At 36.1% G+C, this 25,637-nt stretch overlaps 1 protein-coding gene across 1 annotated transcript in view; it reads left to right on the forward strand.

Moving 5' to 3' along the window:
- Positions 1 to 25,637, forward strand: part of KSR2 (kinase suppressor of ras 2) — a 1,182,068-nt gene that overhangs the window by 352,052 nt on the left and 804,379 nt on the right. The window contains exon 3 of the mRNA XM_053701684.1: positions 11,820 to 11,970. Within this exon, the coding sequence (XP_053557659.1) occupies positions 11,820 to 11,970 (151 nt within the window). The remainder of the gene's footprint in view (positions 1 to 11,819; positions 11,971 to 25,637) is intronic.

Below are 25,637 nucleotides of genomic sequence, written 5' to 3' on the forward strand. Positions count from 1 at the left end.
GAAGTCTGGCAGAGAAGGTCTTCTTCTTCTTCCAGGTGCCGATATCTTCATCCAGAGGGGACCTCTTCTATCTTCATCCAGGACCAAGGCAATGCGGAGTGGAGGTGACCGCGGAACAGGACCGTCGACTGTGGAGCCATTCAGGGTGGAGTATCCTCTTCGTAAGTTCACCGCCACACACTGAAGATTAAATGCAAGGTACCCGTTTAAAAATGGGGTACCTTGCATTCCTATTGGCTTTCAAATCAGTCAATAGGATGAGAGCTACTGAAATCGTATTGGCTGCTTTTTTTAGTGTTAGGTTTTATTATTTTGGGGGGGTTTGGTGGGTTGGGGGGTTTACTGTTAGGGGTTAATTTTTATCTTTGGTTAAAAGAGCTGATATCATTAGGGCAATGCAGTACAAAAGGCCCTTTCAAGTTTAGTCTTAGATAAGGGGGTGTTTTTATATTGGGGGTCTTAGATAGGTTTAATTTTTAATTTTGGATAATTTGGTTTATTTTTTTCTGTAATTTTAGACTTTTTTTATTTTTTGTAATTTTAGATTTAATTATTGTAATTTAATCTTAACTTTAATTTTTAAATTAATGTTAGAATTTTTAATTTTATTGTAATTTAGGATTTTTTTATTTTAATTGTAATGTAGGATTTTTAAATTTATGTAATGGGGGTTACTTTAGGGGGTGTTAGGTTAGGGGGCTTAGTAATTAGTTATTTGCGTTGTGGGGATGGCAGGTTAGGGGTTAATAGTTTAAATAACTAGATTGCAATGTGGAGGCATGGCGGTTTTAATGTTAATAACTTTAATAGATACTTTGCGATATGGAGGTTGGCAGATTAGGGGTTAATACATTTATTAGTTATTGCGGTGGGGGGTTGTGGTTCAGAGGTAGATATTGCGCATGCATTAGGTGTTTTATTTTAACAGGGAGCGACGGGGTAACATATACGCGCCACACTTGTATGCGGCGCCGTATATGCGATTGAGTGTAGTGTAAGGTCGGGTTACCATAGTAACCTATACATTTTTAAAAAATCTGGCATTGGGTGGAAGTGTTAACACAATGCTAACTTATACCTACACGAAAAGATGGAGCCGTAAATTAATTTTAGCTGTCGGTCACTTCGGTAGCTTACGGCTCCATTTTTAACGGCTCAATGGAAGCGAGCTCTTAAATGGTTATCAGCCTCAAGGTGAATCATTATGAACATGTAAACCCTATTAGTTGTGCTTAAGCATCCTACAGTCTTTTTTTTGTCATCCAAGACAAGTGAGTACAGCCAACAAAAAAGCAGAATATTAACAATTTAGAATTCCACTTTGAAAGTGATATTAGGACTCCACATTGTAATATGGAAACCTGCGCCGCCCCTAATTTCACCTCGCACATCGGGGTATTATTACATATATGGCGCCGGCATTTCCTAAGTGGCGTAAGTTGGATAAACTAGCGATGTCCAGAAATAAGCGTAAATACAAATTTCTGGAGTCGCTAGTGACTTACGGCACTTTAGAAACTGCCGGCGCCTAAGAAAAGTAAAGAAAATAAAAAATCTCCCATAAAATCTAACATGCCTCCCAAAAATAAGCCTGACACGTAAAACCCCTATATCCACAATCCCCCCCTCTCATTACTAATATTAAATGTATTAACCCCTAGACCGACAACCCCCCACAACGCAATATGCCTATTTAAACTATTAACCCCTATATCCGCCATCAATCCCACACCGCAAGTAATAACTAAATTATTAACCCCTAATACACCATAGCCCACAATGCAATTAACCTATTCAAGTATTAACCCCTAAACCGCCATAGCCCACATAGCCTATTAAATGTATTAACCCCTAATCTGCCGCCACCAACATCGCCGCCACTATAATAAAGTTATTAACCACTAAACCTAAGTCTAACCCTAACCCTAACACCCCCCTAACTTAAATATTATTTAAATAAATCTAAATAATATTACTATTATTAACTAAATTATTCCTATTTAAAACTAAATACTTACCTATAAAATAAACCCTAAGATAGCTACAATATAATTAATAATTACATTGTAGCTATTTTAGGATTTATTTTTATTTTACAGGCAAGTTTGTATTTATTTTAACTAGGTACAATAGCTATTAAATAGTTAATAACTATTTAATAGCTACCTAGTTAAAATAACTACAAATTTACCTGTAAAATAAATCCTAACCTAAGTTACAATTACACCTAACACTACACTATCATTAAATAAATTAAATTAATTAACTACAGTTACCTAAAATTAAATACAATTAAATAAAATAAACTATAGTACAAAAACAAACAAACACTAAATTACAGAAAATAAAAAAAATTACAGGAAGTTTAAACTAATTACACCTAATCTAAGCCCCCTAATAAAATAAAAAAGTCCCCCAAAAAATAATAAAATTCCCTACCCTATACTAAATTACAAATAGCCCTTAAAAAGGCTTTTTGTGGGGCATTGCCCCAAAGTAATCAGCTCTTTTACCTGTAAAAAAAGAAATACAACCCCCCCAACATTTAAACCCACCGCCCACACACCCAACCTTACTCTAAAACTCACCCAAACCCCCTTAAAAAAACCTAACACTAACCCCTTGAAGACCAACCTACCTTGAGCCGTCTTCACTCAGCTGGGCAGAAGTCTTCATCCGATCCGGGCAGAAGAGGTCCTCCAGCCGGGCAGAAGTCTTCATCCGATCCAGGGAGAAGAGGTCCTTCAGCCGGGCAGAAGTCTTCATCCAAGCGGCATCTTCTATCTTCTTCCATCCAACGAGGAGCGGCTCCATCTTGAAGACATCCAACGCGGAGCATCCTTCCTGGCCGACGACTAACCGACGAATGAAGGTTCCTTTAAATGACATCATCCAAGATGGTGTCCCTTCAATTCCGATTGGCTGATAGAATTCTATCAGCCAATCGGAATTAAGTTAGGAAAAATCCTATTGGCTGATGCAATCAGCCAATTGGATTGAGCTCACATTCTATTGGCTGATTGGAACAGCCAATAGAATGCTAGGTCAATCCTATTGGCTGATTGGATCAGCCAATCAGACTGAACTTCAATCCGATTGGCTGATTGCATCAGCCAATAGGATTTTTCCTACCTTAATTTCGATTGGCTGATAGAATTCTATCAGCCAATCGGAATTGAAGGGACGCCATCTTGGATGACGTCATTTAAAGGAACCTTCATTCGTCGGTTAGTCGTCGGCCAGGAAGGATGCTCTGCGTCGGATATCTTCAAGATGGAGCTGCTCCTCGTCAGATGGAAGAAGATAGAAGATGCCGCTTGGATGAAGACTTCTGCCCGGCTGGAGGACCTCTTCTGCCTGGATGAAGACTTCTGCCCGGCTGGGTGAAGACGGCTCAAGGTAGGGTGGTCTTCAAGGGATTAGTGTTAGGTTTTTTTAAGGGGGGATTGGGTGGGTTTTAGAGTAAGGTTGGGTGTGTGGGTGGTGGGTTTTAATGTTGGGGGGGTTGTATTTCTTTTTTTACAGGTAAAAGAGCTGATTACTTTGGGGCAATGCTTAGATTAGTTGTAATTAGTTTAAACTTCTTGTAATTTTTTTATTTTCTGTAATTTAGTGTTTGTTTTTGTACTATAGTTTATTTTATTTAATTGTATTTAATTTTAGGTAATTGTAGTTAATTAATTTAATTTATTTAATGATAGTGTTAGGTGTAATTAGGATTTATTTTACAGGTAAATTTGTAGTTATTTTAACTAGGTAGCTATTAAATAGTTAACTATTTAATAGCTATTGTACCTAGTTAAAATAAATACAAACTTGCCTGTAAAATAAAAATAAATCCTAAAATAGCTACAATGTAATTATTAATTATATTGTAGCTATCTTAGGGTTTATTTTATAGGTAAGTATTTAGTTTTAAATAGGAATAATTTAGTTAATAATAGTAACATTATTTAGATTTATTTAAATAATATTTAAGTTAGGGGGGTGTTAGGGTTAGACGGGTTTATAGGGGTTAATAGCTTTATTATAGTGGCGGCGACGTTGGCGGCAGCAGATTAGTGGTTAATACATTTAATAGGCTATGTGGGCTATGGCAGTTTAGGGGTTAATAGGCTTTATTAGTTGCGGTTGACAGGTAGATAGACATTGCGCATGCGTTAGGTGTTAGTTTATTTTTGTAGGCATTTTCGGGAGTTACGGTGCTCCCATACTCAGCGCAAGGCCTGCTACGGCTGCTTTTTATGGCGAGGTAAAAATGGAGTAAGATTTCTCCATTTTCGTCACGTAAGTCCTTGCGCTGGATATTGGATACCGATTTACGACGCAGTCCCATGTTAGCCTATGGGAGTAAAAATTGCGAGCGACGGGTGAAATATACGGGCGTAACTTGTATGCTACGCCGTATATGTAATACCAAAATCGCGTAAAATCTGGCGTCGCCAGCTTTTGCGGGCGACGCTCTATATGTAATGGAAACCAAGGCTCCTATTTTTTCAGTGCCATTTTTTTTCTAACACCCCACTTCCACCAACTTTAACCCCAAAATACTGCCTAGTGCGGTACTTTTATTAAAAAATAAAGATGCTGCCTCTTAATTCTTTAATATATTACACTAATCAGTACTTTAAGGGCATTTGGGGCAGATTTATAAAATTAACCAGGGATCCGATCTCTCGTTAATTTTATAAACGCTAATTGCAACCGCGAGCTTGCGGTAGAAATAGCCAGTCACTTGTAATGGCTGGTTAATTATTGCACTCCTGCAAACGGGCAAATTTGCCTGTTTGCGGGAGTGCAATTATTTAGCACTCCACTTGTAATCTAGCCCTTAGTATTCTAGAAGTGGTAAAGAATCTGAGTGGAAATGATAGACATAAAAATATGTATCAGAGCCTGACAATAATGTAGCCCATGCCAAGAATCTTTAAAGGGCCATGATACCCAAATGTTTAAACACTTGAAAGTGATGCAGCATAGCTATAAAAAGCTAACTAGAAAATATCACCTGAGAATTTCTATGTAAAAAAGAAAGATATTTTACCTCAAAATGTCCTAAGCATTCGCACCCCATTATAAAGGTCTTTAAGCAACAAATAAGTATGTCAGTCCTGGGACAGGCAAGGGAGCGTGCTTCATGCACACTCATGTTATTTCCCTTTTCAGTTTAAGGAAGTTTACTATGAAATCTCATGAAAGTTAAGTAAAATTTCATGAGATCACAGTAAAAGAGTTCATGACCTCAGCACTGCTGATGCCGATTGGCTGCTGTTCATTTCTTCCTTCTTCTTTTTTTTTAACCGGCAGTTGGGCAGTAACTGAAAGATAACTTTTTAAACAGAACTTATTCTGGTGAGCTGGGGAAGTTGTGAGGTAAAAACATATCTTCCTTTTTTACATAGAGATGCTCAGGTGATATTTTCCTGCCAGCTTTTTACAGTAATGCTGCATCACTTTCAAGTGATTTAGCATATGAGTATTATGTCACCTTAAAAGGGACATGAAACCCCATTTTTTACGATTCAGATAAACAACGCAAATTTTAAAAACTTGTTTTATAAAATGTACTTCTTTATCAAGGTATTCTTTGTTTAATACAACTAATAGATCTAGAGCACTATAGGGCAGCGGTTTTGTAAGAATGCTTTTATATACAGTATCCCACAATAGTAAGTACTCCCCTAAGTGGAAATGTCCAAATTGGGCCCAATTAGCCATTTTCCCACCCCGGTGTCATGTGACTCGTTAGTGTTACAAGGTCTCAGGTGTGAATGGGGAGCAGGTGTGTTAAATTTGGTGTTATCACTCTCACGCTCTCACAATTTGTCACAATTTGGACATTTCCACTTAGGGATGTACTCACTTTTGTTGCCAAAGGTTTAGACATTAATGGCTGTGTGTTGAGTTATTTTGAGGGGACAGCAAATTTACACTGTTATACAGGCTGTACACTCACTACTTTACATTGTAACAAAGTGTAATTTCTTCAGTGTTGTCACATGAAAAGATATAGTAAAATATTTACAGAAATGTGAGGGGTGTACTCACTTTTGTGGGATACTGCATACTTGAACACTAGATGGCAGTGATGTTTCTATAATGTATAACACTGCTAAAGTATTCTTGCAAAACTGCTACCATAAAGTGCTCCAGGCACGCATAATTGTGCATGCTACCTTCCTAGTTATGGTCTTTAATAAAAAAATACCAAGAGGACAATGTACATTTGATAACGAAAACAAAATTGAAGTCTTTTTTTTTAATTGTATGCTCTATCTAACTTACGAAAATGTTGAATTTCATTCCCCTTTAGCAATAAGCAAGATGTCAATGTTTCCTAAATACTTTCTGCAAATGGCTGCGTTACATAGGGAACATTTAGGTGAAAAAAATACACCTGCTAGTGTTTACATTAAAACGTATCTGCCCATCATGCTGAAAATCAATGCAGCCTGAGGAAATGTAAAAAATGTAGTTATTGCGTAGGAGAAAACCCTGGCTTTGTAGTTTTGATGCAGTTATGTGTTTAAATACAATCTATAAGTTTAAAGGGATATATTTTGTTTTCAGAAATATTAGATGAGATGCCTGTCTCTACAGAAAAAAAGTTGTGTATTTAAAATACATCCGTTAATATTAAAGGGACAGTCAAGTCAAAAAAAAACTTTCATGTTTCAAATAGGACATGTACTTTTAAACAACTTTCCAATGTACTTTTACCACCAATTTTGCTTTGTTTTTTGTTTTTTGGTATTCTTAGTTGAAAACTAAACCTAGGAGGTTAGGCCGCCTCTAATCTAAATTCATTTTGATAGATTTTCACCACTAGAGGGCATTAGTTCACGTGTTTCATAAAGATAACATTGAGCTCATGCACATGAATTTACCATGGAGACAGCTCCGATTGGCTAAAATGCAAGTCTGTCAAAAGAACTAAAATCTGCTGAGGCTTAGATACAAGGTAATTACAGAGGTAAAATGTGTATAATTATAACTATGTTGGTTATGCAAAACTGGGGAATTGGTAATTAAGAGATTCTGGTGTTGACTGTCCCGTTAAGGGCCAAATTACAAGTGGAGCGCAAAACAGCGCTTAAATGAGCGCAATATTTGTGCTCCACTCAGTAACACCAGAACACGCAAATGTGTGCTGGAATTACAAGTAAAGATAAATAAATATATGAATATATAAATATAAGTTTATGTGTTAATATGTATATATACACATATTAACACATAAATATATATGTATATAAGCACATACTGTACATATATATTTGCTGGGAACACGCTGTTCCCATAGACCGCAATGTAAAAGCTCTTTTCAGTGCCGTTTTTACCCCAAACCTGCTCACTTTAAGCCCATAAAACTGCTTTGTGCAGTAATTTGATGCTGATATTTTTTATATTTTAACAGGGATATACAATTGGGGAACCTGTTTAAATTTAACCAGAGGTCTGACCTCTGGTTAATTTTCAGGGAGCTAATTGCCACTTGAAATGGCTGGTTATTTATTGTGCGAATGGGCGAATTTGCCTGTTTACAGGTGCGCAATAAATTAGCGCTCCACTTGTAATCTAGCCCTAAATTGTGAAAAATACTTTATGGCAAATGTAAAATTTTTTAATTTAAATTCATTTAAGACAACACCTTTGCTATTTGATTAACAATGTAAACATGTCTGTCTTATTGTCAAGACCTCCATATCTTTACCTTTACTACAGCACCTACACAATGTCAGTACCACTTCACAACTCCTGAACAATAGAGGAGACAGTTTGACTCTGTTGGTCACTAGTTTGCAACTGAACCAGGACCTTTGGAGAACCGTACATGCAGGGCCAATGCCTTGTTTACTGAGCTAAATCTGTTCACTTATGTTTGTGAACTTACTAGTGCCTGTTCTTTGTTTGATACTGCCTTAGACATCTAGGTCCTGATGATAAAAACATTGAGATAATAGCAACATTTTATAAAAGTGATCCGCCTTGTTATCGAGATTGACTGTGAAACTTTATAAAGGGCTGAAATCAGTTTTGTAGGCAGTCTCATCAAGAGGTCTATTTTACTTCTCATATTGTGACTGCACTGCACCAAATGTGTTCTACACTAATAACACATTTGGTACAGTGTAGCCATAATATTAGAAGTAATACACTTTCAGTACAGTGAAAACTTATAGCGGCTATACAAATACAATATTAATAAAACTGTCAATTAAAAAAAACAGGTTTTACATAGTACAAAGTTGAAAAAACATGTTGTAAAAGGAAAAAGCTGTGGCTTCTGTCCTCTATGGGATAAACTTTTTCCATTTTTAAAATCAGATCCTAAATGTTAGTGATATTTTAGATATAGTTTCATTCATCATTTGTAATGAAGTTGCCCTATAAATTACTTTTTAATATAGATATAAGATTCAAATTCCCACCGTGCTCAGCCTACTACTTCAAAAGTCAATTGTTCTGTAAACTGTTTGAATTGTTCTCCAATCAGCGCTCTAGCTACAACAAAAGTTTATTCTGCAAATGTAAAAACACAAAAGAGGCCGCCTCATGTGCATATCAATAGGTAAATCTGAAAAACTGAATAAGCAGAGCACAGGGAACTACAGCACCCCAATATACTGATAGAGACTTACTGGAGAATTACAGTGCCCCAGTTCAATAAACTCCAGCTACAGGTGCTTCCAGAGCTGAATCACAGAACGGTGTCTCATCCAAAGGTAGCGAGAAATGGGTTTATATATAAAGGTTTTATATAAAACCAATTTTATTAAAAATCAATAAAAAAGTGCACAAGAAGGGGGGGGGGGGGGTGTTCAGTGTGTGAAATATTATTTTTTCATGTCGGGTTAGCGCACTTGGTTAAATGTGATCGGGTTTCTGTGCAAGTAATCATGTTATGTTTTTTCCCACTTTTCAAGCTCCATTGAAGACTATGTGGTAATACTTTAGCGCGGTCGTGATATTCAAAGTTCAGCTTTTTGTGAGCGTCATGTTAACACTTGGGTGAAAACTTTTTACTTTCAACTTGTAATATGCGAGGTACCCAATGCGCAAAAAGCCTCCGTCTAGTGGAGTTAACGTGCGAGCGGGAGCAATAAAAAGCGCTATACTTGTAAGCCCTAAGTCTCCAACAAAAAAATTAGTTTATTGATTTATTAATAAAATAGGTATCTAATGAGCCCCCAAACCACTAAGGGTCCGATCATTGAAAATTTGCTGGATAGGGAGTAAAAAAACCTTGCAGGGAATTCTATAAAAATGGGTCTGCTCCTGTAAGTTGCAAGATGTCTCCCATAGAAAGTAATTGAATTCGATAGAAAGTGCAACTTCTCTGGGGAGAGTAAAGTTAGCAGGGAGCAGGGGTGCCCTTTAAAAGTCAAACACTGTAGCCAATACAAATAAGACTACCCTGATTAAAATTGCATCTATTTTTGTAAGTAAATAACAGAAATGTCCCAAGCAGTCAAAGCTTTATGATAAAGAAGAGAATAAGTGCGTGTACGCACGAAACGTGTCTGCATAGGAGCCCGGGCACCACTCCATGCTGTCTATGTCATTGAGGTTCTTTGTAGCTGTACTTTTTTATGCTTTTAATGATGGAATAAACTTTTGGCTTTTTATCATAAAGCCCTGACCGCTTGTGGTATCTGTGCTTGGGACATTTCTGTTATTTATTCACTTTTGGTGTTTTGGACGATTTTGCCTGTTTTAGCACAACCACATAGCGTCTGATGTCATCCCCACTCTCCTGTGTGCCATTCGCTACTGTGTATTATATGGGTAAGACTGAGCGCACTGCTTCTCTGTTTGGTTGCATATTTTTTTGTAAGTACATGTCACCGCCTTTCAGTTTACGAGATAAAACAGGGAGACTGCAGGTGGAAATGTCTAGAGAATATGTTGAGTCTTTGAAAATAACTTTCAGCTATGACCATGGGATACCCCTATTCAGCCCACTAGCAGAGGTAGGAAAACTAGTTTGTTTTCTATAGTTGCATATACAATAGAAGTTATAATTAAAACAGTGATCACTTTTAAAAGGAGTATTTTATTTCAAATGTGCTTCTAATCAAGTCTCCCATTCTATTCAAGAAGTGTTATATGCATGCTTTGGTGTTTTTGGTGTTGTTTTCTAACCATTTCAATGATTTTGAATAGTCAGCCATTTAATATGAAAACCCACCCAAGCATGGTCACTATATTTCCAAATCATCAACTTTTTATTTATTTTTTACTTTAAATTAAAATTTGATTTTACTTTGCACATCTCACATCTAATGGATTGACCCCCAAACTGTAATGAACTACAGTGCATTTCTAACTTGACCTATTAATCCCTTCAAACTATATTGTTATTAATGGTTGCATTTTAATCTTAATTTTTTATAAGGAGATCATTGAGTTGTATTAACCAGGACAGAGGTGCAGACTTTTCTGATTAAGTTAACATTTGTACTCATATTATACTATCAGTATATTTCAATTAGCTAAAACATTAGAATTTTGATTAACTATTAGAGAAATATGATTACAGATTATGTCAGTTAAAAGGAAAGACCAGCTTAAGACAGAGGTGTACATACAAATAGAGATTTGTTTTAGATAGACAAATTCAAATAGGTGAATGTTAATAATTGGACAAACAGTAATAGAGGGATAAAAATGTGATTAACACAAAACATATAAGTGTATAAACCAGACAAACATATTTTAGATTCTAAAATTAATACTCATGTTAAACTATTAAATGCGGTCAGAATTAGTAATATTTAATTCTTCAGTCATTTCTTATTTTAAATAAAATAAGAAAGATGATTTATGAAAGGAAAGATGTATATTTATGGAAAAAATAGACATAAAAGTAATACAATAAACATTAATTTTTGAGCATTATATGCAAGTCTGGCAGTTAAATAGTTTAACAGTCTTTTTACTGAAGTCTCCTTAGATTTTTTATGTTCAATATGTTATGGCATAAAGATTCCTCGCCAAAACTCCTCTTTCAGCGTCAGGAGATCACACTGTTTACTGGTCCCTCTGGAGTGGTAATTGTGACTGTTAATTATTCACTATAGTGTTGTCACGGCATGTGCTTTCTGAGATATATAGCTGCTTTTTATTTCATGCCAAAGGCTTCATTTATCAGTCCTTGTGAGAGGAATATGATGCATATTTCTGTAAACTTTTATATTATTTTAACACCAGTCTTAATGCTTTTACACCTTTAACATTTACTACCTGTTTCACCTTTGAGTTGCTAAAGGCATCTTAACATATTGCAGACTTAAAATGAATATCATCTTGCAAGGCACATTTGTTTACAGTAGCCTATGTTCTATATAATACTAGAAACAATTTAAAGGGCCATTTAGGTGCAAACTGTGCTGGGTCTCTATAACTCAAGAATCACATTTGCAACTTTGAAATATACACTCCTTTAAAAAATAGTTGCTTAGGAAGTTTTTTTAAGCAGTTACATGGTAATGAGCACTAGGTGCTGATCTCTAAGGCTTGCAAGCATCTGACTGATGCGCATGCAGTATGCTCGTTGTTGCCTGTCATTCAAGCTCATGCATGGAGTGTACACACCAGAGACTGCTTGTGTAAATCGTGCCAGTCTCCTGGTTTATAAAAAGACTAAGCTTATTTTCGCTATTTGCAACTAGAATGTCAGTAAATGTTGGCTATGGTACGGTCCTACACCTTGGTTTATCTACTCCATTTCTCACTGTTAATCTATAGGGTAGCATTGTGCACTAGCAGGAAGAGAGTTGGCGTGCCTGATTAATTAAACAACATATTTGTTTCAGGAGATCGACCCTGGGCAGCTGACTTTGGAGGAATTGCTAGAGATGAATGATGAGCAGGTGTGTGAGGCTCTTGAGAAGTTTGGTGCCACCAGTGAAGAATGTGGACGGTTAAATGCATCGCTCTCATGTTTGCGCAGTGTTTACAAATCAGGTAAGAGAAGAGTAATTTATTCATTTTACCTTGGAATTGGTGTTAAAAACATACCATTGCTTCAACAAAAAGCATTTTTCTCATTCAAATGCATAAAAAAAGAGTAAATGTCTGATTTCAGAACTGTATGCAAGCGAAAAAAGAAAAGACTGTATCTCTTTACCAAGAACCTCTTTCGTTTACACCCAAAGTATTATTTGTTTACTTTTTTAGGATGGTGGAAATGTCTTGCTTTTCCATTAAGCTACAGAAATCTTAAATTTATTGTTTGAGTGAGAATTTAAACCCTGGCATATTTTTTTTGTCTGATTTTTCCTTTAAAAAAATAATAAAAAATAAAAAAAATCCCGTATCTATTTAAACCAAGCCTTATGCTACATGAGTTGTCAATATCTTTGTAAGATTTGGTCATCTCTGGAGGAGATCTAATTCTTGACAATGATAATCTACTTTTCTGCAAATGATAGTTTTGATCCAAATTGTGTATGGCCTTAGTATTAATTACACTTATTAACCCTCAAACAGGATACTTAGTGGTGAAGTCACAAGTGCAGTTGTTTTCAGGTTTCAGTCCTACTTTTGTATTTACTCTATCGCCTAACAAGTTAAAAACCACCCCTGAAACAGAGAAAATTTCACCAAAAACTGATAAATATTAAATGTTGCTTCTTTTGAAAACCGGCCTCAGGTTTCCAGTATTGTAGTCCAAATGAACCAGAATTAATGAGGAATACCTACAGATTAACTATAATTTATATATAAACATTAATTTAATGAAAAAAGATATTTTAATTTGGTATGTACTGTATAATTGAGAAAAGGACAGTGCCTCAATAATTTTAATAAGTACCCAAGCTGCTAAGCTTATATAATATGATGGCATGCATGTTCATATTTCACAATGTTACATGGGAAACCTAGTTTCTAAAAAGAGAGGCTTGCACTGTACATGCTTATAAAGGCTTTCAAAAGCAGTGCTGTCTGTGTAGTAAGAATCTGTGCATGCGCAAACCTCATATTGCTTTATTCTTAAAGTAGTTCCTAAAAGTGAATGCTATATCCTACTAGTTTTCTAACTTGTGGTTGCTGATTGGAAACTAATCCACTAAGGCAGAGCTTTCCAAACTTTTTATGTTGGTGACACACTTTTTAGACCTACATCATTTCGCGACACAGTAATTCAGTTGTACTGGCAAACAGGAGGTTAAACTAACTTGTTTTAAGAGATACGGACACATACATAAATGATATAATAACGAAATATATTTACAAGTAACAGTATGTAATTATGTGCAAGAAATAAAAAAATGTTTAATAACACTAATAGCTACTTAATATTTTAATGGGATGTATGAGGTTGATGGGATGAACACAATTTCTAAATATTTGGTGGAATATCAGATAAAGACACTCGCATTTCATCATCAAGCATTTTTAAGCTTCCCCTTCCTATCCATATATCAAGAGCAGGAGTAGCAATGCACTACTGGGAGCTAGCTGCAAAAAAAACCCACTTTGACTTCTGACTTTAGCCCAGCGTTTAAGCTGCTGCCCTCAGAGCTCTGCGAGTCCGACTGACTACTGCCCGCGCTGCAAACACACTGCTGTCCCACTCACTAACTACACGTGCAGTCACGAGCCGATTGAGGAGACTACACGTGCAGTCAGGAGCCAATGTGCCGCCAATGGGAATAGTTTCAGTTTTCACTGAGCTGCGTCAATAGGTTAAGCTGATCTGTGACCCACTAGGTATTAATCACGTGTCAACCACATGATATGCGTAGCAGGCAGGCGGAAAGTCAGAAACCAAAATAAATTGTTGAAAAAAATTAAATTTAAAAAAATTTGTGCTGAAGCAGGGACACACCTACACACTGCTGCCGACACACTAGTGTGTCCCGACACACAGTTTGGAAAGCACTGCACTAAGGCATATCATTATCAGAAAGACCTTTGTTTACTCCTGAATGGTCCATGGCCAGAAGTAAATGTTTTATTAATTTCCCTTATGGGGATATATTCATATGTTTCTTTGAACAAAACCCACTTCACCTTAATGCTCACCTGTCATTATCAGTGCCTTACAGACCTTTTAGAGTGCCGCTGTTTAATGGACTTCTCAGTTATTTTGGTCCTTTTCTTAAACCTCAAGTTATAATGACTGCAGTTTCCCCCCAGCTACCATGGGTACCAGGTTTCCTGCTGAATCAAAGTTCCTTTGCAGAGCCACAACTTAGTCATATTGACTTCTCTTTCCAGTAACCACCATGACCACTATTAGTCAAATTATAACTCTGCTAAAAAAAATAAATCTATATCTTTATAATTATAAATCACCTTTGTAAACCAGAGAATCAAAGGACTATTCATTATAGTAGAATCACATAATCAACAAGTACATAGTAAAAAGACAATGCAATAGAATTTTGAATTTTTAATGAGCAGTAGATTCTTCTGACAAATTTTAACATTTACTTCAGTATGCCAGCTCCCAGTATCATGTGTCAGCTATGAGCCATATGTATACACTGTGAAGTTTTGCACATGCTCAATGCGAATGAGAATATAAAAAAAAACTGTGCACAATTTGATAATTGAAGTAAATTAGAAAGTCTATTAAAACAACATGCTCTATCTGAATTATGAAAGTCTGATTTTAACATTAGTGTCCCTTTAAAATATCTGTCAATTGTCTATTTTTAGTGACAACTTTCTTTTTGTTCATAATTAAGAGCTTGTTATCTTGGCTGGTCAAAATGAGCAAAGAGGTAAGAAGCTTCTGACCACATCCAACATAACACTGGCACCAATATAATATAGATATTTGACAAGTAAAATTAACTGTAACCACCACATCACTTCATTCTTTACATCATAATAAACGTTGACAACCCACCAATATTAACTCTAACCACACCTTCCCAGTCATATCACACAACCCTAGACCTACTCAAAACCTACACCTATTGACCTAGCCTGGCCCTGTAGCTTCCCCCAGCTTCCCTGATATCCTATCTCCATCGTCTAAGTGCCAGCAACTCAAACTCTCACAAACACGACTAGATCCTCTCAAACACCCAAAAATTAACCAACTAAGATTGTGGTGGAAGGTATCACTGTCCAAACAAAACCATCCCACTCATATAATCATGCTATTTTCTTATTTTTTGCGGTGTTTATTTGGGGCCTAACAGAAGGCGGTGCAATTAGGTGTTTGGGGTAAGTCCCTTTGGTAATAGGGTTCTTGTTTTGTTGTTTTGCAGGGGAGGTTTCTTGGGTGTTTGGGGTTTGTGTAGGGAGAATAATTTAGAGGGTGTCAAATATTTTAGAGGTGTGCATTGGGTGGGCCATCTAATAAGGGCAGGGTAGGCTCAGGGTCATTTAGTGGGGCCAGGGTCAGTAAAGACAGGGTTTATTGTGGTGGAAGTTTGCATTTAGGTTTTATTGGGGTGAGAGACTGCATTTAGGGTTTATTTTCGTATGGATTTTCAATTAGAGATTGTTTTATTGGCAGTTGTATTTCAAGATTTGTTATGGTTTAAGTTCTGGGAAGTGGTTATAGTATCTTCCTATTGTTCTGGTACCTATATAAAATTATTTCAGTGTAGACACAAGTTCCAATCGTTTTTAGCAATAGTGTTACCTTTATGCAACTTTCCTGTCTCAAGAAGTTGCCACTGAATTGAGATCTAACCTAGTCTGGACTCTATGGTAATTAATTGATTTAAAGTATTAGGATTACATCTACTTTCCTTGTATTATTTATATATATATATATATATATATATATATATATATATATACACATACATACATATATATACACTGTTAAAGCACGTGTTTTAAGTAATGGACAAAGAAATAAAGGACTAGATTTGGAGTTTGGCGGTAAAAGGGCTGTTAACGCTCCGCAGGCTTTTTTCTGGCCGCACCATAAATTTAACTCTGGTATCGAGAGTTTAAACAAATGCTGCGTTAGGCTCCAAAAAAGGAGCGTAGAGCATTTTTACCGCAAATGCAACTCTCTATACCAGAGTTGCTTACGGACGCGGCCGGCCTCAAAAACGTGCTCGTGCACGATTCTCCCATAGGAAACAATGGGGCTGTTTGAGCTGAAAAAAAACCTAACACCTGCAAAAAAGCAGCGTTCAGCTCCTAACGCAGCCCCATTGTTTCCTATGGGGAAACACTTCCTACGTCTGCACCTAACACCCTAACATGTACCCCGAGTCTAAACACCCCTAACCTTACACTTATTAACCCCTAATCTGCCGCCCCCGCTATCGCTGACACCTGCATATTTTTTTTAACCCCTAATCTGCCGCTCCGTAAACCGCCGCAACCTACGTTATCCCTATGTACCCCTAATCTGCTGCCCTAACATCGCCGACCCCTATATTATATTTATTAACCCCTAATCTGCCCCCCTCAACGTCGCCGACACCTGCCTACACTTATTAACCCCTAATCTGCCGAGCGGACCTGAGCGCTACTATAATAAAGTTATTAACCCCTAATCCGCCTCACTAACCCTATCATAAATAGTATTAACCCCTAATCTGCCCTCCCTAACATCGCCGACACCTAACTTCAATTATTAACCCCTAATCTGTCGAGCGGACCTCACCGCTACTGTAATAAATGTATTAACCCCTAAAGCTAAGTCTAACCCTAACACTAACACCCCCCTAAGTTAAATATAATTTTTATCTAACGAAATAAATTAACTCTTATTAAATAACTTATTCCTATTTAAAGCTAAATACTTACCTGTAAAATAAATCCTAATATAGCTACAATATAAATTATAATTATATTATAGCTATTTTAGGATTAATATTTATTTTACAGGCAACTTTGTAATTATTTTAACCAGGTACAATAGCTATTAAATAGTTAAGAACTATTTAATAGTTACCTAGTTAAAATAATAACAAATTTACCTGTAAAATAAATCCTAACCTAAGATATAATTAAACCTAACACTACCCTATCAATAAATTAATTAAATAAACTACCTACAATTACCTACAATTAACCTAACACTACACTATCAATAAATTAATTAAACACAATTGCTACAAATAAATACAATTAAATAAACTAGCTAAAGTACAAAAAATAAAAAAGAACTAAGTTACAAAAAATAATAAAATATTTACAAACATAAGAAAAATATTACAACAATTTTAAACTAATTACACCTACTCTAAGCCCACTAATAAAATAACAAAGCCCCCCAAAATAAAAAATTCCCTACCCTATTCTAAATTAAAAAAGTTACAAGCTCTTTTACCTTACCAGCCCTGAACAGGGCCCTTTGCGGGGCATGCCCCAAGGATTTCAGCTCTTTTGCCTGTAAAAAAAAACATACAATACCCCCCCCCCAACATTACAACCCACCACCCACATACCCCTAATCTAACCCAAACCCCACTTAAATAAACCTAACACTAAGCCCCTGAAGATCTTCCTACCTTGTCTTCACCATACCAGGTTCACCGATCCGTCCTGGCTCCAACATCTTCATCCAACCCAAGCGGGGGTTGGCGATCCATCATCCGGTGCTGAAGAGGTCCAGAAGAGGCTCCAAAGTCTTCCTCCTATCCGGCAAGAAGAGGACATCCGGACCGGCAAACATCTTCTCCAAGCGGCATCTTCAATCTTCTTCCATCCGGTGCGGAGCGGGTCCATCTTGAAGCAGGCGACGCGGATCCATCCTCTTCTTCCGTTGTCTCCCGACGAATGACGGTTCCTTTAAGGGACGTCATCCAAGATGGCGTCCCTCGAATTCCGATTGGCTGATAGGATTCTATCAGCCAATCGGAATTAAGGTAGGAATTTTCTGATTGGCTGATGGAATCAGCCAATCAGAATCAAGTTCAATCCGATTGGCTGATCCAATCAGCCAATCAGATTGAGCTCGCATTCTATTGGCTGATGGATCGCCAACCCCCGCTTGGGTTGGATGAAGATGTTGGAGCCAGGACGGATCGGTGAACCTGGTATGGTGAAGACAAGGTAGGAAGATCTTCAGGGGCTTAGTGTTAGGTTTATTTAAGGGGGGTTTGGGTTAGATTAGGGGTATGTGGGTGGTGGGTTGTAATGTTGGGGGGGGGTATTGTATGTTTTTTTTTACAGGCAAAAGAGCTGAAATCCTTGGGGCATGCCCCGCAAAGGGCCCTGTTCAGGGCTGGTAAGGTAAAAGAGCTTGTAACTTTTTTTAATTTAGAATAGGGTAGGGAATTTTTTATTTTGGGGGGCTTTGTTATTTTATTAGGGGGCTTAGAGTAGGTGTAATTAGTTTAAAATTGTTGTAATATTTTTCTTATGTTTGTAAATATTTTATTATTTTTTGTAACTTAGTTCTTTTTTATTTTTTGTACTTTAGCTAGTTTATTTAATTGTATTTATTTGTAGCAATTGTGTTTAATTAATTTATTGATAGTGTAGTGTTAGGTTAATTGTAGGTAATTGTAGGTAGTTTATTTAATTAATTTATTGATAGGGTAGTGTTAGGTTTAATTATATCTTAGGTTAGGATTTATTTTACAGGTAAATTTGTTATTATTTTAACTAGGTAACTATTAAATAGTTCTTAACTATTTAATAGCTATTGTACCTGGTTAAAATAATTACAAAGTTGCCTGTAAAATAAATATTAATCCTAAAATAGCTATAATATAATTATAATTTATATTGTAGCTATATTAGGATTTATTTTACAGGTAAGTATTTAGCTTTAAATAGGAATAATTTATTTAATAAGAGTTAATTTATTTCGTTAGATAAAAATTATATTTAACTTAGGGGGGTGTTAGTATTAGGGTTAGACTTAGCTTTAGGGGTTAATACATTTATTACAGTAGCGGTGAGGTCCGCTCGGCAGATTAGGGGTTAATAATTGAAGGTAGGTGTCGGCGATGTTAGGGAGGGCAGATTAGGGGTTAATACTATTTATGATAGGGTTAGTGAGGTGGATTAGGGGTTAATAACTTTATTATAGTAGCGCTCAGGTCCGCTCGGCAGATTAGGGGTTAATAAGTGTAGGCAGGTGTCGGCGACGTTGAGGGGGGCAGATTAGGGGTTAATAAATATAATATAGGGGTCGGCGGTGTTAGGGGTAGCAGATTAGGGGTACATAGGGATAACGTAGGTGGCGGCGCTTTGCGGTCGGAAGATTAGGGGTTAATTATTTTAAGTAGCTGGCGGCGACGTTGTGGGGGGCAGGTTAGGGGTTAATAAATGTAATACAGGGGTCGGCGGGGTTAGGGGCAGCAGATTAGGGGTACATAAGTATAACGTAGGTGGCGGTCGGCAGATTAGGGGTTAAAAATTTAAATCGAGTGGCAGCGATGTGGGGGGAGCTCGGTTTAGGGGTACATAGGTAGTTTATGGGTGTTAGTGTACTTTAGGGTACAGTAGTTAAGAGCTTTATGAACCGGCGTTAGCCAGAAAGCTCTTAACTCCTGCTATTTTCAGGCGGCTGGAATTTTGTCGTTAGAGCTCTAACGCTCACTTCAGAAACGACTCTAAATACCGGCGTTAGAAAGATCCCATTGAAAAGATAGGATACGCAATTGACGTAAGGGGATCTGCGGTATGGAAAAGTCGCGGCTGAAAAGTGAGCGTTAGACCCTTTAATCACTGACTCCAAATACCAGCGGGCGGCCAAAACCAGCGTTAGGAGCCTCTAACGCTGGTTTTGACGGCTACCGCCGAACTCCAAATCTAGGCCATAGAGTTTTACTTTACCATAAAGAGTATAGATGACAGCTTTATGCTAAGTAAATTTTATGATCTTTTTTTATCAGACAATATTACCTTAAGGCTTCTTCAAGTTATCTGACAATCCATTGTGTCAGATGTTATCTCAATTTAATACCTTACCTAGACCATCAATTATGACTATGGAATATATTAGGTATAAGGGAAGTATCCAACATAATAGAGTAGGCACAGCACACTATGTATACAACCATTGCCATGTATGTCCTGGAGATAAAGAATATGCACATCAACTTTATCTAAGTTTTAAAACTTTAAAAAATAACCTGATTTGGAAAAGATCTTCTCAACACATGACTACAAATTTATTAGAGGCATATATGAATACTTTTCACCTGTCTTGTTGAAATCCCTTATTTTACAGCAAATGACAAGATATGTCAGGCTTGTCAGTCCATCTGACGAGAACAATATGGTGTGAAAGTACATATTTAATAAAAATACAGATGTATGTTTTTTAAACATATTCACAAGTCAAATTGAATACAATTAAAAGCAAAATTTGAAATGAAGATACATATTTAATTCTTAAATAGATAATTTTAAGGGAGTTTGATACAATTATTACTTAACAGTAACTTTTACTTAATCATATTTTGTAATATAATTTTACAGAAACATATTATCAGTAACTGGCAAAAAAAAAAAAAAACTGCACCATACACAAGGATTTGACTTCTAGTCATTAATTAATTAGCCAATACCAAAAAAACAAAGGCTTTATTTCTTTCAAAAAATGTAACACAAACGAGGACTTGTCAGATTTTATTTTTTTGTGCTTCTAAACTTTACAATTCATATTTTAAAATGTGAAACAGTTAAATCATAAAAAACACATATTTAATAATATCATATGGATAACTAAGAATGCTGTTAACTATAACATTTACATATAAAAAGTTCCTATACATTTGCATATTGTCTGTTGAATCAGTCACAGTATTTTACACCATCTTATAAGAATTATTAAAGGAAAAGTCTACTTGATTTTTAGAATTGTTTACTTCAAATTCCCCAGGTTTGCACAACCAATATTATTATATTAATATGCTTTATAACCGCTAAATATCTGCCTGTTTCTAATTACCCGCAGGCAGCCTTTATCTCAGTGCATTTCATTAGCTTTTCACAGCAATACTGTGATAGTTCATATAGATAACCCTGTGCTCACTTCTGTGGAGTTGCGCATGAGCCAGCACAAGTTTGTAAATAGCACTGAGATAAGGGGACAGTCTGCAGAGGTTTAAATACAAGGTTATAATTGAATTAAAAAGTATATTAATATAATAATGTTGGTTATGCAGATCTTGGGAATGGGCAATAAAGGGATTATATTTTTAAACAATAAAAAAATTCATGCAGACTGTCCCTTTCAGCAACATACTTTGAGATGCTGATTTTCTTCTAAAAATCACCAAGATTGTAAAACAGAAAAAGAAAGTATGTGGCTCATGTGCAAAACAGAAGCTGGAAATGTTAACACAATACAGTTCAACAATAACACTAATGTGAGCTAGGCCTATGTCTAAAAGGAAAAAAAAAAACAGTGTAATTCCCAATGAAATTAATTTAAATGTGTATTCACTGGTATGTCATATATAAAAACTCAATACACATTTCATTAACATCTCAAACATCATTTATTGGAATATTTTATGTTTAAAAATGCATAAATGGGACTTTGCAGACCTAACTTCAAAGTTGCTGCTTGTATTGACGCAGGCACCCTCTAGAGGGCAGTAGTAATCCACTATTCTGCTATATTGCTACAATGGATATAGAATGCACACCAGGCAAGATACAGCATTATACTGTATATGTTTTTGAGTATAAAATATATAATAATGAAATATAATGGAATATGGGATATATATATTAATGAAATATGGTGTTTTGCCCATTATTTTCTTTATTAACATACTGTTTTAAAGGTACATAATGGTCTAAGCTGAACAGTGCACTTCCATAGTTGCTAACATTTCCAAAAAAATTCCAGGGACACTTTGCGGCAGAGCAAGAAAGCGGGTTACCGGAGTATTAACAACCTACTTTTCAACTGCCAAATGAAATCATTTCTGACACAATACATTCAGTGCTTGAAGCATATGTGCGTATGCTGTTGAAACAACTTCATGAGATTCAAACACAATCAGCTTTGAAACAGGGTTCATGAAGAATAATGCAATAAGAAATGTCTGCTTTATAAACGCTTTTAACACAGGGACATAAAATAGCATATAATGATTACTATATTTCAGTTTATTGGAGACAAGGTACACATCTGACAAGCCAGTTTTGTTCAGAGTCTAGTCTGTTCCGCTTTATAAAAAACAAATTTTATTTCAGGGTGCTTGCATTAACTATATCAATACGTTATTTTGAGAGAATTCCATATAGGTGCTCCAATCAATCATAAAACACTTTTATAGCAGCTTTTCAAATTCAAAAGTATTCAGCTTTTGAAGTCTCACTTATTGAAAAGGGTATATTTTATCCACTTATACAACTTTTTATCTATCTACTGTATCTATCTATCTATCTATCTATCTATCTAAATCCACCTATTTGTCTATGTACACATTTTAGTGAATGCTTGCTTCATAGCTTGATTAGTAGGTCTTTGTCATTTGCAATTATTATTATAAGTTGACCCTCTGCATTTTTACCTTGGAGCCCTGTGTGCCCCCCATATATGGTTACTGAAGTAGCCTCTTTTAGAATGCTAATTTTAAAGGTGACCAGATTTCCAAGACCTAGATTTGGGGCACCTCAGACCTCATCAATTTTGACAAAGTGTTAAAAAAACTGTTTTTTTTTTTGTTAATATATACCGGCATGTGCAATACCTACAATGAAAGCCAATAGTAAAAAAGCTAAGTGTTATACTTTGCCTAGCAGAATGCTTTCAGTGCTATAGTTTTTAAGTGCAGGCACACTATTTAGGTACTTACAGAAGTGCTATAGTTTTTAAGTGCAGGCACACTATTTAGGTACTTACAGAAGTGCTATAGTTTTTAAGCGCAGGCACACTATTTAGGTACTTACAGAAGTGCTATAGTTTTTAAGTGCAGGCACACTATTTAGGTACTTACAGAAGTGCTATAGTTTTTAAGCGCAGGCACACTATTTAGGTACTTACAGAAGTGCTATAGTTTTTAAGCGCAGGCACACTATTTAGGTACTTACAGAAGTGCTATAGTTTTTAAGCGCAGGCACACTATTTAGGTACTTACAGAAGTGCTATAGTTTTTAAGCGCAGGCACACTATTTAGGTACTTACAGAAGTGCTATAGTTTTTAAGTGCAGGCACACTATTTAGGTACTTACAGAAGTGCTATAGTTTTTAAGCGCAGGCACACTATTTAGGTACTTACAGAAGTGCTATAGTTTTTAAGCGCAGGCACACTATTTAGGTACTTACAGAAGTGCTATAGTTTTTAAGCGCAGGCACACTATTTAGGTACTTACAGAAGTGCTATAGTTTTTAAGTGCAGGCACACTATTTAGGTACTTACAGAAGTGCTATAGTTTTTAAGCGCAGGCGCACTATTGAGATACATGCAGGAGAATAATATTTCTATAGCACAGGTGCATTATTATTATATATTCAGACGTGCTATACACATACTAACTCAGGTACGCTATGTGTTGTTTTTGCATGCTATTAAACCTTTAAAGGCACTGTCTACTTGAACATTTTTATTGTTAAAAAATATGATATTTAATCCCTTTATTACCCATTCCCCAGTTTTGCATAACCAACACTGTTATATTAATACACTTTTTACCTCTGTGACTAACTGGTATCTAAGCCTCTGCAGCCTGCCTCTTTATTTAAGTTATTTTGACAAACTTTCCAATTAATGATGAATTATAAATAACTTCACGGGAGTGAGCACAATGCTATCAATATGGCACACACAAACTAGCACTGTCTGGCTGTGAAAACCTAATAAAATGCATTGAGATTAGAGGTGGTTCACAGGGGCTTAGAAACAGCCAGATATTTAGAGGTTTAGACATTATAAAGTATATTAATATAACAATGTTGGTTGTGCAAAGCTGGGGAATGGGTAGCAAAAGGATTATTTATCTTTTTAAACAATACAAAAATCAAGTAGACTGTCCCTTTAAAGCAGGCACAGTATTATTTTTCTTTTTACTACAAGCCTTGCTATTGTTTGGTGCCTTTTTCCCTTTATAAGGTCCTTCCTGTTTCCCTTCTATTGCTCGTGTGTAGGTTTTTGCTTTGTAGTTCCTGGGTGCTTTACTGAAGGATTACTGGTTGCTGAACTTTGGATTGTCTCTTTACCTGCCCTCGGGTTTACCTAGGGTTGCCACCTCAGCCATGTTTTCCTGGACACTTATGAGTTACACATGCTGCAGGGTGTGCAGGGAGGAACATGTATTGTGTTTCTGGACAGCACTATTCATATTCCTCCCTGCACACCCTGCAGCATGTGTAACTTATAAGTGTTCTGTATTTTAAGGGACAGGTGGCAACCCTAGGTTTACCTCTATCTGCCTTAACCCTTGGTACTACGATATTGTGCTTTCCTGTTGCTGACCCTTGCTTTGAACCTAAGCATGAGTTTGGCTGATCATGATCCTGTGTATAACCTGTTTTCCTATTATAGCCTTTGGCCTTGTATAAACTGTTTGTTAACATTCAATCTCCATATCTGGGTCCTTGCGTTATTCCCGATTGTGGGATTTCCTGTCATTTAAAGTGAAGCAGGCGTAAGAAGACTACTGGACAGACAATTGATGTGATTGATGAGATCTCTCTGCAGAGCTGATATTAAGGCTAAGATAAAACTGTTGCTATCCTTAGTTTTAAATAAAGAAGAACTGCTATATTTTTCAGAGCTGTGAATATTCCTAAGGGGAATCTTCTTCATCTGAAGCAAATTAAAAAAACTCAACACAAATTTACCTTAGTCACTAACATTACCTTAAAAATGTCCACACCAAGCTGCGTTTTGTCATTGGTCCAAATGCTATTCACAAGGGAAAATACCCTTTCAATGGCAACATTTAGCCACCAATCAGCAAGAGCTACCCAGGTGCTGAACCAAAAATGGGCCGGCTCCTAAGCTTTACATTCCTGCTTTTCAAATAAAGATACCAAGAGAAAGAAGAAAAATTATTAATAGGAGTAAACTAGAAAGTTGCTTAAAATTTCCTGCTCTATCTGAATCATGAAAGAAAAAAAAAATTGTGTTTGATAGCCCTTCAATTGCTGAGGTCTGGACTCTGGAACTCCTCTATTTGTAGCATTCTATCTGGAGTGTGCAGATATCCTTCAGTTTTATACCACATGTGACTGGTAGGGGGAGCTGTTACTTAAATAACTTGAGATAAGGAAACCAACATCTGCAGGTTTCAGAGTCTAAAAGTAGAACTGTGTGTTTACTGAAATGTTTTCTGCAGGTCAAAAATATTTATTTATTAGAAGGTTTAGCATTGGTGCAACTGCACATTTCCTAAGCTTACGTAACTTCAAATATTGTTGTATAGAATCAAGAGGTACATAAAATGTATAGTAAACAGAAACTATAGTATACCATATATTAAGAAACCATTAAAAAAATGTTTTACTCATTTTTTTAATTCTGAGATTGGCATCTTTTTACTCACCACTGTTGCATGCCTGTCAATCAAATGTGTATATGGGCTGTACAGGCACAGCAACATTTTTTAAAAAAACTTTCTATTACAGGGAGTGCAGAATTATTAGGCAAGTTGTATTTTTGAGGATTAATTTTATTATTGAACAACAACAATGTTCTCAATGAACCCAAAAAACTCATTAATATCAAAGCTGAATATTTTTGGAAGTAGTTTTTAGTTTGTTTTTAGTTTTAGCTATTTTAGGG

The sequence above is a fragment of the Bombina bombina genome, chromosome 2 (assembly GCF_027579735.1).
Source record: "Bombina bombina isolate aBomBom1 chromosome 2, aBomBom1.pri, whole genome shotgun sequence".
In the NCBI taxonomy this organism is placed as follows: domain Eukaryota; kingdom Metazoa; phylum Chordata; class Amphibia; order Anura; family Bombinatoridae; genus Bombina; species Bombina bombina.